This window comes from Rattus rattus, chromosome 1, assembly GCF_011064425.1.
Source record: "Rattus rattus isolate New Zealand chromosome 1, Rrattus_CSIRO_v1, whole genome shotgun sequence".
Classification (NCBI taxonomy): domain Eukaryota; kingdom Metazoa; phylum Chordata; class Mammalia; order Rodentia; family Muridae; genus Rattus; species Rattus rattus.
The window spans coordinates 91,817,636-91,835,171 of record NC_046154.1 but is presented as its reverse complement, the minus strand read 5'-3'; the positions used below and the strand labels follow the sequence as shown (position 1 = coordinate 91,835,171).

The 17,536-nt window shown below is 43.6% G+C and overlaps 1 protein-coding gene across 1 annotated transcript in view; it reads left to right on the top strand.

Annotated features, from left to right (window-relative positions):
- The window catches only part of Hsdl2 (hydroxysteroid dehydrogenase like 2), a 35,281-nt gene that overhangs the window by 10,208 nt on the left and 7,537 nt on the right, over positions 1-17,536 (top strand). The window contains exons 4-10 of the mRNA XM_032903466.1: positions 186-300; positions 3,752-3,855; positions 4,148-4,246; positions 8,043-8,237; positions 12,697-12,768; positions 14,676-15,107; positions 16,582-16,710. Of these exons, the coding sequence (XP_032759357.1) occupies positions 186-300; positions 3,752-3,855; positions 4,148-4,246; positions 8,043-8,237; positions 12,697-12,768; positions 14,676-15,107; positions 16,582-16,710 (1,146 nt within the window). The remainder of the gene's footprint in view (positions 1-185; positions 301-3,751; positions 3,856-4,147; positions 4,247-8,042; positions 8,238-12,696; positions 12,769-14,675; positions 15,108-16,581; positions 16,711-17,536) is intronic.

The window sequence follows — 17,536 nt, the reverse complement described above, 5'->3', positions numbered from 1 at the left end:
TATATGGTTTTATGTGTGTGTATCTGTGTGTTTGTGAATCAACTGAGGGGTCAACCATACAAAGGAAATGCTTTGTGTATATGATAGGGAGAGGGGAGGGGAGAGAAGGGGAGGGAAGGGAAGAATAGAGATAAGGATAAAAACTCTGACTTGCATTAAAATGAAAGTGTTTCCTTTGGTAACAGGAATTGATATTTTGGTGAACAATGCCAGTGCTATTAGCCTGACCAACACATTGGAAACTCCGACAAAGAGAGTGGACTTGATGATGAGCGTGAACACCAGGGGCACCTACCTTACGTGAGTCACAGGAGGAGCATGGGGAAGGAAGTCCCGATGTTCTCAGAGAACTTACTACTTAGAAACAGAGGGGGGGGGGTTGGGGATTTAGCTCAGTGGTAGAGCGCTTGCCTAGTAAGCACAAGGCCCTGGGTTCGGTCCCCAGCTCCGAAAAACAAAACAAAACAAAACAGAAACAGAGGGGGACCAAACGGCAGTTTAAAAGCTAGCTGGCATATTTGCCTCTCTGATTAAGCTAATAATATTAGTATCTGTCCTAATTAGGGCCCCATGTCTGTTATGAGACACCATTACCAAAAGCAAGTTGGACCAAAAGAGTTTGTTTGGCTTACACTTGTACATCATACTCCATCATTGAAGGAAGTCAGCACAAGAACTCAAAGAGGGCAAGAATACGGAGGCAGGAAGTGATGCAGAGGCCATGGGGAGTGCTGCTCACTGGCTGTATCAGTCTGCTTTCTTACAGAACCAAGACCGCCAGCCCAGAGGTGGCACCGCCCACAGTGGACTAGGGTCTTCCACATCAGTCACTAATTAAGAACATGCACTCCAGGCTTGCCTACCTCCTGATCTGTGGAGGCATTTTCTTAACTCAGTTCCCTCCTGTCAGATGACTTTAGCTTGTGCTAAGTTAACGTAAAACTAGCCAGCACAATACCTAAGGGCTGTGCTGGGCGTTTTCTTTCTTTTCTTTTTTTTCTTTTTTTCCAGAGCTGGGGACCGAACCCAGGGCCTTGCGCTTGCTAGGCAAGCGCTCTACCACTGAGCCAAATCCCCAACCCCACTGGGTGTTTTCAATACGATGTATAAGACAGAGCTTGTTTTTGTGAAAAGTGGGATGGGTTTGTAATGTTGATGGCACAGCTCACTAGCAGAGCAAGCTGACAAGGTCTTGTCCAATAGATGCTTTCAACGTAAGTGAGAGAGAGGCGCTCCTTCCTCTGAGAGCGAAGTTTGGTCTTATTGCCAGAACGGACTCAGTTTTTCCTGATTTATTGATTGGTTGGGTTCAGTTTCAGTTTTAATGGCAATCAGCTATAGTTTGCCGGTTCTCATTTCGGCCACGCAAAAATGAAACACCCTTGGGAGAGAAAGACAACTTACACAAAAACTCTGAGGAGGCATTGATTGTATTTGATGTGTAAAGTTAAAAATATGCTGAAGGTGTCAGGCATGGTGGTACTCGCCTCGGATCCCAGTACTTGGAAGGCAGAGGCAGCCGCATCACTGAGTTCAAGGCAGCCTGGTCTACAGAATGAGTTGTAAAACAGCCACGGTAACAGAAAAAAACCTGTTCAAAAAACCAAAAAGAAGGAAAAATGTTGGAATTGGTAACAGAGTTTTGTATTTGGAAATAATAGTTAATAACACTAATAATGGAGGCTGGAGAGATGGCTCAGTGGTTAAGAGCACTGACTGCTCTTTCAGAGGTCCTGAGTTCAAATCCCAGCAACCACACGGTGGCTCACAACCATCTGTAATGAGATCTGATGCCCTCTTCTGGTGTGTCTGCTAAGGATGGTGTACATATAATAAATAAGACATCTTTAAAAAAAAAGTGCTGGAGAGATGGCTCAGGTTAAGAGCACCCACTGTCTTCCAAGGTAAAATTCCAGCAACCCACATACTGTAAAGAGATCCGATGCCCTCTTCTGGTGTATCTTAAAAACAGTGTAATATATAATAAATGAATAAATCTTAAAAAAAAAAAAAAGAAAAGAAAAGAAAAGCAAAACAAAAAAAACAGTAATCAACTGCCACAGACCACTCAGACAGAGGACATGGTGGGAGAAGCAGGGCTCTGGTACTCAGGAAGGCACAGGTTCGGTGCAATGACAGACAGACACAACACACTCAGGGAGGTTTGAATCTGCTGCAATTTTACTGAAATCTGCTTTGTGGTTATATACAATGCTTGAACAGGAGCTAATTTTTTGGTCCCTTGCCAGGGTACACTCAAACAATAACCAAGAAAAAGTTTAACAGTTTACATGAAGTACAGAACAGAAAGCAAGACAGGAAATAAATTTTCCTGAGAATCAGACTGGTGCCAGACGGTGGTCATACACCTCATTTACCTCAATCTCTAAATATCATCTCTCGGATAACAACAGGACAGCCGGCTGTAAGGAATCTTTAGTCTTTTATTCTCTCTTAGCCAAAATTCATGTAATTGTCTTTTTAAAGATAGGATAGTTCCTTTTGATAATAGGCAAGCACAGGGACGTGATCTGGCCAAGTGTTCTATAAAATTTAAAGAATAATATAATACTCTGTTTCCATCAATATTAACCCATCTATCACCTTCTTCATCGTATGTCCCTGTGTAGGGCAATGGCTCTGCAGTGGTCCTGTATCCACTCATGCTGTCTTTACCTAAGGAGGGGCCCACCACCTTCCTCTAATTAAATAATGTTTTCTTCCATGTAACTACTTGATAGGAATTCCTAAATGTTTGGATTTTAATTGACGGGACTTTCCCCTATAATAGCCTTAATTCTTTCACAATCTAGGAGGTCTGGATTTTCCACAGTTAATTCTTCCTGTTGTAAGTTATTGATCACAACTTTTAGAGTTTCATTCTGTTTCTATTTAATTTTTGCTAGTGCTTTCAAAAGAGGCATGGTCCATAAAGACCAAATCGGGTCTCCATGTTCCTGTTAGTAGAGAAAGAAACAAAAGAGCCAGTATGTAACTCCCGGTCATACCTATTCCAATCAGCTAGGCAGAAAGTCTGTTCAAGTCGGCTAGGCAGAAAGTCGAGCAGGGAGTGGCCAAGTGTCTCCAGGAGACCACGCTCCGAGGAGCGCGTATCTCTGGCCTGCTGAGCACGGTCGTTTCATGTCAGACGGGCTCCACTGGGCTGGCGCAGCAGTCGACGCCAAACCTCTACATTACATACCAAAGGCATGTTGATTGCACTTTGTACTGGTAGAATAACTAGCATATGTTATGGTGCCCGTAGCAACTTTTTATTTCATGTCCATCCTATGCACTGTCTGAATCATCTCATTTAGATCCTTGGATCAGTCCTAGAGGTAGTGGGTATTACCCATTTCACAGTAACAATTCTGAGAACTAGAAGGCTGTGACATACAACAGGGCAGAAGCAGGATTTGAACCTATGACTGCCTCACAAGTATATTAACTGCTTCTGGAAATTGTGTGTTGAGGTGGGAGAATTTGGGACAGTTATGGTTGAAGATATCCTCAGTTGAACTTAACGCTAATATAGAACATTGGATTTTTTCCATCAAGCAGATCATGGGCTCAGGACATGAAGCAGGATTTCAAAGCATAAAAGTCAGTTCCTTTTATTATATACTTTCTAGAAAACAAAAGAACTCCACAAACAAGTTATACCAGACAGACCACTGAGCGAGTTCAGTTTCTCTGCAGAAGTCCTCTGAAACATAAGCTACTGAATTAACTTGTGCTTTCTCATTTTCAGATCCAAAGCATGTATTCCCTTTTTAAAAAAGAGCAAAGTAGCTCACATTCTCAATCTCAGCCCACCCTTGAACCTGAATCCCATGTGGTTCAAACAGCACTGCGGTAAGTGTTAGCCAAGGGGGAATTTCGTCTGACCTCAGTGGGAGAGGATGCGCCCAGCCCTGCAGAGACTTAATGTACCAGGGTGGGGGGATAACTAGTGGGGGGGGGCATGCTCTCAGAGGAGAAAGGGATAGGGGACGGATTGTGGAAGGGGCTGACTCGGAGGGGGGCCGTGGGCAGGATGTAAAGTGAATAGAAAAAAATTTATCAGGGCAAAAACAAAAACAGAAAATTGGTTGTTTCTACTCAAAAGTTAGTTTCTCAACTAAAGTATTATTGTTGTTTCTTTTAGCGTACACCATTGCCAAATACGGCATGTCTATGTGTGTGCTTGGAATGGCAGAAGAATTTAGAGGTGAAATTGCAGTCAATGCCTTATGGCCTAGAACAGGTTTGTACTTAAATCACTTAACTGGATTTGCATCCCTCCTCCGTACCTTGCTCAAACCCAGTGACTTAGTCATGTGAGGTGAGCTCTCTGTCAGTGAGCTCGTCCCCAGCCTCATCACTGACTCTTGTGAAGCATCTCAGGCCACCTGAGTCTTGGGAAACAAGGCCAACTGTTTACTGTGCACCGTAGCAGCCTTGCTGTCTCCCCGCCTTTACTTGGACTAGTGGCTGACTGCTTGGCAGCATGCATGATGGGAACATCACACTAGAACATATGCAGAGTCTCATGAAAACCAACAGAAGTGTTTCCAGCAAGTTCTGATGGATCTTTAGGTGGAAAGGCTTATTAAGGAAATGGTAGTTGTGGGTGGGCATATGACACACCTGTAGTCCCAGCCACAGAATGACCATTTGAGCATGGGGTTCATAGTACGCCAGAAGGTAGCAATGCTTGTGTAAGCAAAGTGGAATTAGGAAAATAGGATATCTCTAACCCTGGAGAGAAAAGCTTTTAATGTTTGTTTGCTTGTTTGTTTGTTACTGTTTTAGACAGACTCTTTATTATGTAGCTCTGGCTTTCATAGAGCACACTGTGTAGATCAGGCTGGCTTCAAAGTCACAGAGATCCACCTGCCCCCATCTCTGAGGCTGGGATAACTTCCAGCAGGGTAGGAAGGTTTCACCTTTTGGAGAATGTGGCTTTTGAGCATAGATTTGCAAGTGGTTGGAGCAGCCTTGCTGCTGAGAGGAAAGTGTTCAGGGCTGCGGCCTGATGAAAGATCCTGTGGGTGGAAATGCCTGGTGTCAGGATCCAAGAGCAGGGAGAATGCAGCGTACGGAAGGAAGCCAGAGCAGGAAATGATGTGCTGGTGTCAGTGAGGAAATGGGGGCCAGACAGGGGACTTTACTGAGTGAAATGAGTGTTAAACCTAGATTCTGAAGAAGCAAAAGGAAAAACCACTTAGAGGTGACTGAAATAACAGTTACTGATGCTGGTGGCCATGACCAGGACAGTAGCAGTAAAGGTGGGGAGAGGTCTGGTGCTGAGGTAATCCTGAGGTAGCAGCAGCAGGATCTACTGGTGGATTGGATGTGATAGGAGATAAGATGACGTCCATGATGACTGCAAGACTGGAGTAACCAGAGCAGTGGGTTACTTGACTGAGGTGAAGACAGCTTTAGATGAGCAAGATTAGAACTTGACTGTCAGAGCGTCTAGGTAGAGACTGCTGGTAGGCAACTGAACTCATGAGTCTGAGGTTAGCTGTAAGCTCTGGCGGATTATCAGCCACGAATGATAAAACAAATCTCGAGATTAGCTGACATCTGAGAAGTAGTGATAGGGCTATTGTCATTACAATATGTGGTTTGGATTGAAGTCTGGAAGGCAGGCAGGCCACTTCCAGGAACTGTAGTGGGAGCAGACGATCAGTTGTGTCTGTGTCACTACTAGCTCGTACAAAATGAGGACTCACCATTGTTTCCATAATCTGCCCATCTCCTCATGTCATGTACAACATTCACCGTGCAGTGCGTAGTGTGTAAGTAAGGTTGTCTTGTGTCTTCCTTACTGGAATGAAAACCTGGGGATGAAGATGGTGTCTTCTGAGTCAGTCTTATTGTAGGTTTCAGTGAATATGTTTTTAAAGATTTATTTACATATTTTATGTATGTGGGTGTTTTGTCTACATGTACATCTGCACTAGAGGCGTAGGATCCCACGAGATTACAGCAATAGGCATTTATCAGCTGCCCTCTGGTGCTGGGAATTGAACTCAGGACCTCTGGAAGAGCAGCCAGGGCTCTTACCACTGAGCCATCTCTTTAGTCCCAGATTTCAGTGCATATTGATAAATAGTAAGTGGTGATTGAGTGTATAGTATGTCTGCCTTCTGCTAGCTCTAAACTAGACATTCTGCACGAGCTTATGTAATAGGTAGACTTTGACAGGAAGGGTTGAGGGGATTATCAGGATTGACAGGATTTGCTGAGGCCTTGCTTTTGCTCTAAGGAATTTGTTTTAGGTGTTTTACCTGACACTTCAGAGCCAGTGGTTATTATTAGGCCCTAGACTTGATAATATTGAATTCACAGTTGAGTCCCTTGTGATGCATGGAACGAGGAATTACATACAGAGTGCTTCTGAAACACAGCAGGAGGGCCATGTAGCCCATGTTAAAGAGTTAAGAACAAGTTTCAAATGGAGATAGAAATTGAAATGTGATCTCCAGAGGAGGCTGGGGTTAGCAGGGAGAAAACTGGGCTCGTTGTTCATGGACAGCAGGAACAACAGGCAATGACATGCAGCGCAGGAAACCTGTGTGTGGTGGACATAGGAGACTGGGGGTGGATTTGATAGGCCTTGGCTGTCGTTTCCCACTGTACCTGGGCTTCTCCAGTACCTGAGCTTCAGGCTCACTGGAATGTTGGGTAGGGGGCACGGGCATGAGAACTCAGGCTGCAGTCTAATTTGCCAACTTAAGCAACCAGATTTTGTTCTCACTCGTGTGCAGAGGTTGGAACACAGGCTTCACATATGCTAGGCAGGTAGTCTAGAGTTCCTTCGTAGCCTGGAGGCTGGAATTGCAAACTATATTCAGTAGAGAGCTTTTGGAACGCCTTTAAAAAGAAGAGAGTGATAATAAGCAGAGGGGGAAACAGGAGTGATGAAGCCATTCCGTGTTTATGTCGGACATTGAATGACACGTGGGTGATTAGAGAGAGAGGAGGTGGGAACAGGAGCTAGACTGCCGCATTCTTCCTGAGAGAAAATTAAAGTAGACTCCGGAGGGTAGCGGAGCTCAAGGCAGGGGTGGGGTGGTGTCTGGTTCTGTTTTGGTTTGTTAGTTTTGTTTTTTGTTTTTGGGTTTTTTGAGACAGAGTTCCTCTGTGTAATAACCCTGGCTGGCAGCCCTGAATTGTCTGTAGACCAGACTGGCTTTGAATTCACAGAGCTCCACCTGCCTCTGCCCCTCAAGTGCCGGGATTGACTGGCAGCTTCGAGATATCTGTTTTTAAAAACATTCCCTCCTGTATAAAGACTATGTACATCAGGAGCAAGCTCCCTCTGCCACTGCCTTTCAAGGAAAAGGAGATTCATCCTAATTAGTAGAATGGATCCTTGGTAACAGAAAGTCAAAGCAAGAGCAGCCTGCTTGCCTTGGCTGGACTGAGGGTCGCTTCTGCACCCTGACAGCTGTGCCCTTCAGGGTTTAGTACTTTGACTCTGATGAATTCAACACAGACTGAGAAGGGACAAGGAGCCTTATTTTCTGCCCCCATATAGGATCTTTTCATAGTTTCTGCTGAGTAAAGGGAGCGACTGCCTCTTCACTCTTGTCTGGTCTAGACCAGTAGGAAAGTCCGCTTTGGAGCAGACTTACGCATGCAGGGATGAGACTGTCGGCTGCTGATTTGATAATGGCTGAAATTCCACTCACTAACCTTTCACCTCAGTGCTTTTTGTTAGCCGTAACCGGCTTTTCAACTTGCAAGACTGCTGTACGAATTCTGACCATTCCGCAGCAGAAATCAAAGCATGTTTGCTGTGCGGCTCACGAAGGACTTCTGCACGTGTGGTCTGTCGAGTAGCGAGGAGTCTGCTTGTTGTCTCCCAGTTCTGTATGGAGGAACGGCTGTGTTTGTTTCTGTCGCCCTCCCCATCCTTGTTCGGTCTATAGAACATTTAGTTCCCCGACCTTACTTTCCTTTTCATTCCCTTGGTAATTTTGACCCATGGTACTGGCTTGTTATTTCCATGTCCTATGGAGTCGTGTGTGTACATGTTTTCTCCACAGCCATACACACTGCTGCTATGGATATGCTGGGAGGAGCTGGTGTTGAAAGCCAATGTAGAAAAGTTGACATCATTGCAGATGCTGCGTATTCCATTTTCAAAAGGCCAAAAAGTTTTACTGGCAACTTTATTATTGATGAAAATATCTTAAAAGAAGAAGGAATAAAGGATTTTGATATCTATGCAATTACACCAGGTAATACTTATACTAGTTGAAAGTATTAATGTTTTTCCATATTTTATACAGTGAACATACCTGTTTTGTGTGTGTTTGTGCAATTATAAAACGACTATATTCTTTGACAAGCAGTTTTTCATCATAGAGAAAACCTCACCTTAAGAGATAGGGAACTAACAGAAGTGGGATTAGGGCTTTGAAAATGACATGATGATGATGTAGAAGGTTGTTTCAGTTATCCACTTCCAAAGTAGAAAACCAAATGTCTAAAAATCAGTCTTAGAAATCAGAGTGAGGACTTTATTCAGATGTATGACAGATGATAAAGGAGTAGATTATTCTTTTTTTAAAAAAATTAATAAAATCTTTTTAAACATTTATTTATGTATGTATGTATAGGAATGCTCTATTTGCATGTGTACTTGCATGACAGAATATGGGATCAGACAGAAGAGGGCATCCAATCCCAATAGTGGTTGTAAGCCACTGTGTGGTTGCTGGGATTTGAACTCAGGACCTCTGGAAGACTGGAAGAGCAGCCAGTGCTCTTAAACACTGAGACACCTCTCCAGCTCCCTTTTTGTTTGTTTGGTTTTTCAAGATTAGGGTCTCTCTGTAGCCCTGGCCGTCTGTCCTGGAACTCACTCTGTAGACCAGGCCTTGCTGGAACTCACAGAAATCCACCTGCCTCTCCCTCCTGAGTTCTGGGACTAAAGGTGTGTGCTACCACCACCCAGCTAAAATGTTTGTTTTTTAAGAGCACTATCTTAGACTATAAAGATGGATGAACAGCTCCTTCTTAAACATAGTGGTCTGATTTGAGAACTTCTAGAACTCTCCAACGTCCACTGTTTAAAAATAATTTCCTTCAAAATTATAGATGACTATGATAATGGGTTTTTTCTTTATGTGAAATATATTTATACTAAGCAGGTTGCAGTGGTCTTTACTAAACTCCCAGCTACTCAGGGATCCTATATCTTTTTCTGCACTCTGTGGGCTCTCATATACATGTACAGACCACCCCCCATACACACGCACACACACACACACACACACACACACACACACACACACACACACACACTGAAAATAAATCTAGCTGGGTGTGGTGGAACCTGCCTTTAATTCCAGCACTCAGGAGACAGAGTTGGGCAGATCTCTGTGAGTTTAAGGTCAGCCTGGCTACATAGTAAGACCCTCTCTGAAAAAAAAAAGGATTAAAAATTTTTAAAATAAATGTAGAAAACACTTGGCAGGTCAGCTCAGATTGAGAATGCAACTCTCCTCCTCACCGGCTCAGTGGGGTTTAGTGTGCCACCTGCTTTCTCTGAACCCCAATTTCTTTATTATTAAAATAAGAAAACAATTTTTTCTATATGGGATTTCAGAACTATGTGCAAAAATGTTCTTGGCAGAGTACCTGGCACATGCAATATTCAACAGTTAATATTTGCAAGTAGTAAAACAAGTTTATAGCTGCTCTAGTTCTCTGCCTGTGGGTAGATGGATGTGTGGGAGAACCCAAATAAGTCACACTCAGGATCCCCAGATTTGGAGCATGGTAAGAATCCCTCTGGGGCTTTCGTGTCAGTGGGGGGTGTTCTGGGTTCACCTCTGGCCTTGCACATGCTAGCAAACATACACTCTTGCCCTTAAGTGTATTTCCAGCTCTTGGCTTTCTGAGTCAGGGTCTCACTGTGTATTCAGGTTGGTGAACTCATGATCCTCCTGTGTATGCTCCTTAGCTCTGCGCTGTGGGTGTGTCGCATCAGACCTGGGTCACTTTAGGTTTTGAGATATGATGTTATTATGTATAGATTTTTAAATTTGTGGCTGGCAATCTTAGCACTTGGAGTAGAAGCAGAAGGAACGCAAGTTTGAGGCCAGCTTCAGCTGTATAGCAAGATCCTGTCTCCTCCCCACAAAATCCTGCCAAGAACTAACTATAATGAGGTGCTGTGATTTGGAGATATAACAAAAATGAGCTTACTCTTTCCCTAGGTCAGGGAGGAGAAACCTATAGTTCTGAAAGCTCTGTGACCCTCAGTTCTTTCATGCACGCGCCATATAGATGTCAGTTAATATTAAGATAATATTTTGATAGTTAACTTACTTTCTAACCACAACTGTTAGCTGAAAAAAGGCCTAATGAAAGAAAATAGCATTGCTTAGTTCTCATGATAGCAGACAGAGAAATGGAGAAAAGACCCGAAGACATGGATGCTGAGAAGCAAGAGCCCTGCTGTCAGGGTCAAGAGAGAAACTAGTCTTAAGCATGTTGGAGGGCTGTAGGACGACAGGGTCATAAGGATGGTAAACTCAGGCTCCTGGGACTATAAATAACAGCTCTTACTCGTTTTGTTTTATGGTTAGTCTTAGCTAGAAGGCCAATGAGCAACATGACAGGTAGTTTTAAAAATAATCGTATAGCACATGCCTTTAATCCTAGCACTCAGGAGGCAGAGGCAGGCAGATCTCTGTGAGCTTGAGACCAGCCCGTTCTGCATAGTGAATTCAAAGATAGCCAGGGCTATGTAGAATGACCCTATCTCAAAAAATCAAACAATAACAATAGCATCAACAACAATAATTACAGTGGCATATAAAGTAATGACTTAAATATGGTGTTTTCATACAGTTTGTTCTTGGTGTTCTTGCCCACACCCTTTCCCCATCACTCTGTACAGCACCAAAATTCATAGGGAAGCACAAAGACCCCAAATAGCAGAACAGTGCTGGAGGCATTACACACCTGACCTCCAACTCTGCTGCAGAACAGTAGTGACAAGGATATCATGGTTCTGGTGCAGCAGCTGACATGTGGGCCAGGAGACTAGAATTGAGGATCCCAGGATGAGTACACATGGCTGCAGTTACCTAATTTTTGACAAAGGTTGTAAAAATTAGGAGTGGATAAAAGCAGCCTCTTCATCAGATGGTGCTTAGAAAATAATAAACACCCCCCTTAATTAATGGGTTGATGAATTGAGTGGACAGTGGATAAAGAGGAGACAATTTAGTTTGTACAAATCAGATCTCCAGCCAGGATGGTGGTACATGTCTTTACTTCCAGCACTCAGGAGGCAGTGGGTGAGTTCAAGGCCAGCCTGGCCTACACAGTGAGAGATTATGTTTCACAAAACAAAGAGTAGAGAGGGGAGAGGGGAGGGAGAGGGAGAGGGACAGGGAGCAGGAGAAGAGGGGAGGGGAGGGGAAGGGAGGGGGAGAGGAAGGGAGGAGGAGGGGAGGGACGGGAGAGGAGAAGAGAGGAGAAGAGAAGAGAAGAGAAGAGAAGAGAAGAGAAGAGAAGAGCAGAGCAGAGCAGAGCAGAGCAGAGCAGAGCAGAGCAGAGCAGAGCAGACCTTCAGGGCTCTGGGGAATGGTTGAACATGTAAAATGCTTGCAGTGCAATCAAAAGACTTGAGTTTGGATGTCTAGCCTCAATGTACAAAGCTGAGTATATTTTGCATATTTCTAATCCCAGAGCTGGGAGACAGGGAGACAGTGACTAGCTAGGTCAGTGAGCTCAGGCTTCAGTGAGAGACTGTCTGCAATGTAGGTGGACACCCTAGGAAGAGGACACCTGATACCTTTTGGCCTCTACAAACGCAGACAAAGGGCTGTGCACAGCCACACATACATGTAGACACACATGCATATATATATATCCCTATATAAAATAGATATCTGGCCATCGTTCTATGGATTTGTAATACCAGTGCTTGGGAGGTCGAGGCAAGTAGATTGCTGCTAGTTTCCTGATCCATATAGAGAGTTCTAGGCTAGGTAGAACTAGTGAGGCTTTGTCAGAAAACAAAATGAAACAGAAAATTAGATCTTAAGATGAAGTCTGTCATAAGGGAAGCTATAACTGATTTACATAAATTAATCCAACATATTAGATCAAGTAATTTAACAGTTAGTTGCCTGGGGGCTCTTCCCATAGACACAAAAGGATTTTTTTAAAAAGAGATAAGAATTTTATTAAAAGGCTCAAGGGACCTTGGTGGGGGAGCTGGCGGAAGGACTGGAGGAGCGGAGGGGGATTGGAACCCCATAGGAAGAACAATGTCAGCTGGCTGGACCACCCAGTGCTCCCAGGGACTGGACCACTGACCAAGGAGTGCACAGGGAGGGATCCATGGCTCCAGCTGCATATGTAGCATAGGATGGGCCTTGGTTCTGTGGAGGTTTGATGCCCCAGTGTAGGGGATGTTGGCACGGCAGGGTGGGAGTGGGTGGGGGAGGGGGAAGAGGGTGGATGGGATGGGGGTGTGTGGAGGGGTAACTGAGGAGATATCATTTGAGATGTAAATGCAGAAGTAATTAATAAAAAATAATATATAATACAAATATTTTTTAAATAATTTTAGTTTTATAAATTAAAATTGTATTTAAAATTTATTTTAAAAATATTTAAAAAATCCTTATTGTATAATTATTGTAACTTGATTATTTGGGGGTTAATTTTCAGGTCACCCCTTGTTACCAGATTTCTTCTTAGATGAACACCCAGATGCAGTTATAGAGGAAAAAGAATCCTATGGTAAGAATGTAGAGCATATTTTACTTTACTCTTTCTTTTGTGTGTGTGTGGATTTTGCCTGCATGTCTGTCTCTGAACCGTAAGTGTGCCTGGTGCCGCAGAAGTCAGGAGGAGGCGTTGACTTCCCAAGTGGACGGGGTTAGAGATGGGAGCCGTCGTGTGGGTCCCAAGTGGACGGGGTTAGGGATGGGAGCCGTCATGTGGGGGACGGAGACCAGGGTCCTCTAGGAAGGTGTCTTGTGTCCTTCACTGCCGAGTCATCTCTCCAGCACCAAGAGTCTAGAGTATGGTGTTGATCGATCGATTGATTGACTGATTGACAAGGTTTCACTATGTAACCTTGGCTGACCTCAGACTTACAGAGATCCACCTGTCTCTGGGCACCACTATGTCGAGGTAAATCATATTTTAAACAAGAAGATACAAATGTAAACTTAGTTTCGTGTAAAACATAGAGTTGATGTTATGACAATATTGTCTTCTGCCTCTGAGCTCGTGGCTCTCAAGCTTCCTGATGCTGACCCATTAACACAGTTCTTATGCTGTGGTGACCCCGAACCATAGAATTACTTTGTTTCTACCTCAGAACTGTAATTTTGCTAGCTATGAATTAGAATGTAAATATCCTATATGTGGATATCTGTATGTAACCCCTGTGAAAGGGTTGTTTGACTCCCCCCTTCCCTCGGGTCTTGACCAACAGGTTGAGAACCACTGCTCTAAACTATTCTGGAACTTATACATATTATGTAAAATTCTTAGTTAATTCTAAAAAAGGATGTTTTGTTTTATTTTGGTAGCTGTCCCAAGTTTTATATTTTCCTCGACAGCCATCTTTAGATATTTTACGTTGTTATTTGGAGGAACTGTGTCCTATCCAGCACAGTCTTCACAGTTGGTCCTATGTGGCCATGTTATCAGGGAATTCATTTCAAAGGAGGTTTTGGGCATGCCTCGTTTTCTGTTTTTTTCTTTTGTAACTCAGAGACAAGAAGTCTTGAATTGGTATGTGTGCGTGCACGCACACGTGCCTGTGTTACATTTTAATCTTTGTGATCTATTTAAAATAACACCTGAACTGGAGAGATGGCTCAGCGGTTAAGAGCACAGACTGCTCTTCCAGAGGTCCTGAGTTCAAATCCCAGCAACCACATGGTGGCTCACAACCATCTGTAATGGGATCCGATGCCCTCTTCTGGTGTGTCTGAAGACAGTGACAGTGTACTCACATACATTAAATAAATACATCTTTTAAAAAAGCTTATAAGAATAATTTTTCTTCTCACACATGGGTATGCACATTGTGTGGCACACATGTGGAAGTAGGAGACTCCTTGGGAGACGGTTCTATAGGATTTGGAGATAGAACTTAGGTTCATGATGTGAGGGAAGGATTAGGTGGATATATTTTACTTACAGACAAAGTAATATTTATTTGGCTACTAATTCAAGCCAAGTCTTGCAGATCTCTTTCTTACCATGACATCTTCTTTTTTCATTTGGTTTTATAACTCAGATGGGCCAACCAAAAAGGTAATTATTTTTTTTTTTTTTTTTTTTTTTTTTTTTTTTTTTTTTGGAGCTGGGGACAACCTATCCTCCAGGCAAGCGCTTGAGCTAAATCCCCAACCCCAAAAGGTAATTAATATCCTCCAATTGCAGTTACTTTGTGCAAACATTTTATTGTTTAGGAGTGACTTTGTTTGGTTTGGGTGTTTGTAACCTATTTTAAAACCCGACCTTTTACTTAGGAGAGAGAGCTTTTCAGCATTCACAGCCATAACTGACATGGTTGGCTGCCTTTCCCATCAGTTGTGTTTATGCTTCAGATGCCACCTGATGCATTTAAAATCATTTGGCCTCATACTGCCAAAACTTTAAGGCTCTTTATGCAAATTGCCTTACAGACCCTGTGTCAGAAGTGAAAGAAGAGAAGCTGCAGTTGCAGGAGCAGCCACAGCTGCAGGAGCAGCCACAGCAGCAGGAGCAGCCACAGCAGCAGGAGCAGCCACAGCAGCAGGAGCAGCCACAGCTGCAGGAGCAGCCACAGCTGCAGGAGCAGCCACAGCAGCAGGAGCAGCCACAGCTGCAGGAGCAGCCACAGCTGCAGGAGAAGCCACAGCTGCAGGAGCAGCCACAGCTGCAGCAGCAGCCACAACAGCAGCCACAGCAGCGGCCACAGCCGCGGCCACAGCCACAGCCACAGCCACTGCTGCAGTCAGCGCTACCACCAAAACCACACTTTGGAGCTGTGGAAGAGACATTTAGAATTGTTAAGGATTCTCTCAGTGATGAAGTCGTTAGAGCCACACAAGCTGTCTATCAGTTTGAACTCTCAGGTGAGGACCGTGTCCCACCATCTGGAGCTTTTAGAAAACATAGGGCATTTTTGTTGGAAGAAAGCCAGCCTTTGGTACCCAGATAGTTAGCTAGATCCAGGACTACTGAATATAGATACTCAAAAACAGCAAGTAACTATCGGTTCATATTTTCAAGTAAAGATTTGTTTATGTGGAAACAGCTGTAGACTACATTGTCCCGCCATATACTTTCAGTGTTAGAGATACAGTCTCAAAAAAACCAAGCCAAAACCAACTCTTCGTGTTTTCCTATATAATAAAAGTAATATACACTACTGGTAGTTTTAAGAACTACTATAGCTCTGTTATATGTAAACTTTGTTCTCCTTTATGCTGTTCTCTGCCTAATTGTAATCTTCCCTTCTTCCTTTTTGTTTCTGAATTCACGGTCTGTTGCTTCACTCTTTATTTTTTTTTTTGTCCTAAACTCGCTGAACCCTCCATGCTTCTGCTGTGACCTATCTGTCAAAGGCTTAGTTCTGGATTAATCTAACTGTCTGGTTTCCCCAGAGCTGCAGCAAAGTTACCAAGTCTTGTTAGACAAAAACCGAAGCAGTAACATCAGGCGGACTGGTAGATTCCTCTTCAAATAGGTCTGAGCAGCACCTTAGACTTCCTTTCGTTAGCTTACTGCCTCATTTTCCATGGCAGATTACTTTCAGAAACCTGCAAGTTGAGCTTCCTGCATCAGACATAAATCAGTCATCATAGGCCCTCCTCTTCCTCCCAGGTGGATGGAGCTTTTCCCGGTATTGCCTCCCAAGCTTGATGACTTTACATAGACCCTTCCTCACATGTAGAGTTGGACCTGACAGACAGTGACAGTGAAGTAGTCCATGAGTGACACTAGCCATTCCTCCTCTGGTCTCCTCAGGAACTATTCTGCTAACTGTGCCTTGGTTTGAACTTGTGCACATGCAGCCTCCTTTCCAGCGGTTATTGTAATGTTCTCAACTGCAGTCCATCTTTAAGACAGAACATAACAGTAATCCCAAACCACGCTCCCTGTCTTTTTCCTTCAGAGCCACACTTACTTTCTCTGAAGCCCATTCTATTGAACAGAGTTTTCTCCTTCCAGTTTCCTTTGTTCCCCAGGGTTTGCTTTTGCAGTGGTCCTAGATGAGGGCTGTGCACCAGTGGGTTTATCAGCCCTCCCTGCAGCCCCTCTGCAGGAGCCAAGGTGCTTGGGCACTGTCACTTCTGTGTGAATTTCACTGCTCCAGCTTTGCTGTCCCTCTATCAACACACCCATATTACCTCTGTTTCCTCTTTGGAGAAGAACCTGGCTTTTCCTTTTGTTACTCAGTGATCTTCAGAACCTAGCACAGTGCTTAGCCTATAGTAAGTGCTGAGTCTGATGGGGGTGTGAGGATTTTAGCCAGGACAGCATGCTAGGGGATTACTGTAACTGTAGTAATGACGATGTGGGTTTCCACGTAATTTGTCTGTGCAGGTGAAGATGGGGGCACGTGGTTTCTGGATCTGAAGAGTAAAGGCGGGAAGGTTGGACATGGAGAGCCCTCTGACCGGGCAGACGTAGTGATGAGTATGGCCACTGAAGATTTTATCAAAATGTTTTCAGGTGAGTTTTTCAACTATCTTAGTTCACTTGTTTTAAGTGGATAGTTTTGGATATTCAACTTGTTCCTTTTCTAGATAATCAAGGTTCAGAAACATTCCCAAGAATGGGAGTGCCCTGTGCTGAATGCATGTGGTCTTGAGAGGCTGTTCTTAGGCTGCCTCTGTCTCACCTCTCCCTCAGCTGACAAATAGAAAATTGAGGTAGATCCTTCTTTTCTCATCACTGAGAAGCTAACGATGTAACATTGGAAACAATAATCCACAAGGACTACTAAGTAGGCTTCACTCTACCTGAACTAACACACTGTATTTTCAGTATGGCCACTGGAGGCTAGAAGTCAGCAGCACCTCCCTCACCAAATGCCATAAAGGAGACAGGACTGCCTTGTGCCCCAGTACCTGCTTATGTAGGATCTCTATCCTGGGAACCTTTCCCATGATTTTTGTGTTCTGCCCAGTTAGCTCTAAAAATACCAAAATAATTTTAAGGGTGATTTGTTCTATTTCTTCTATTAGAATACTATTCAAATTGGTAAGTTAACACAAAATCTAAAAAGTTAACAACAATACTCTCAACTAAGGCATTATAATATTCTAACCTAAAAATCTTACATGTAAGGAATTTTTTTTTTTCCGGAGCTGAGGACCGAACCCAGGGCCTTGAGCTTGCTAGGCAAGCGCTAAATCCCCAACCCCACATGTAAGGAATTATAAAGTATCACTCATATCTTTGTTAAATGGTATCAAAGTATAGTGTGTGCCCTCCAAAACCCCCTTTTTCAGATCTAATAAGGGATGCTCATGTACATTGTACAGTTTGTATATGA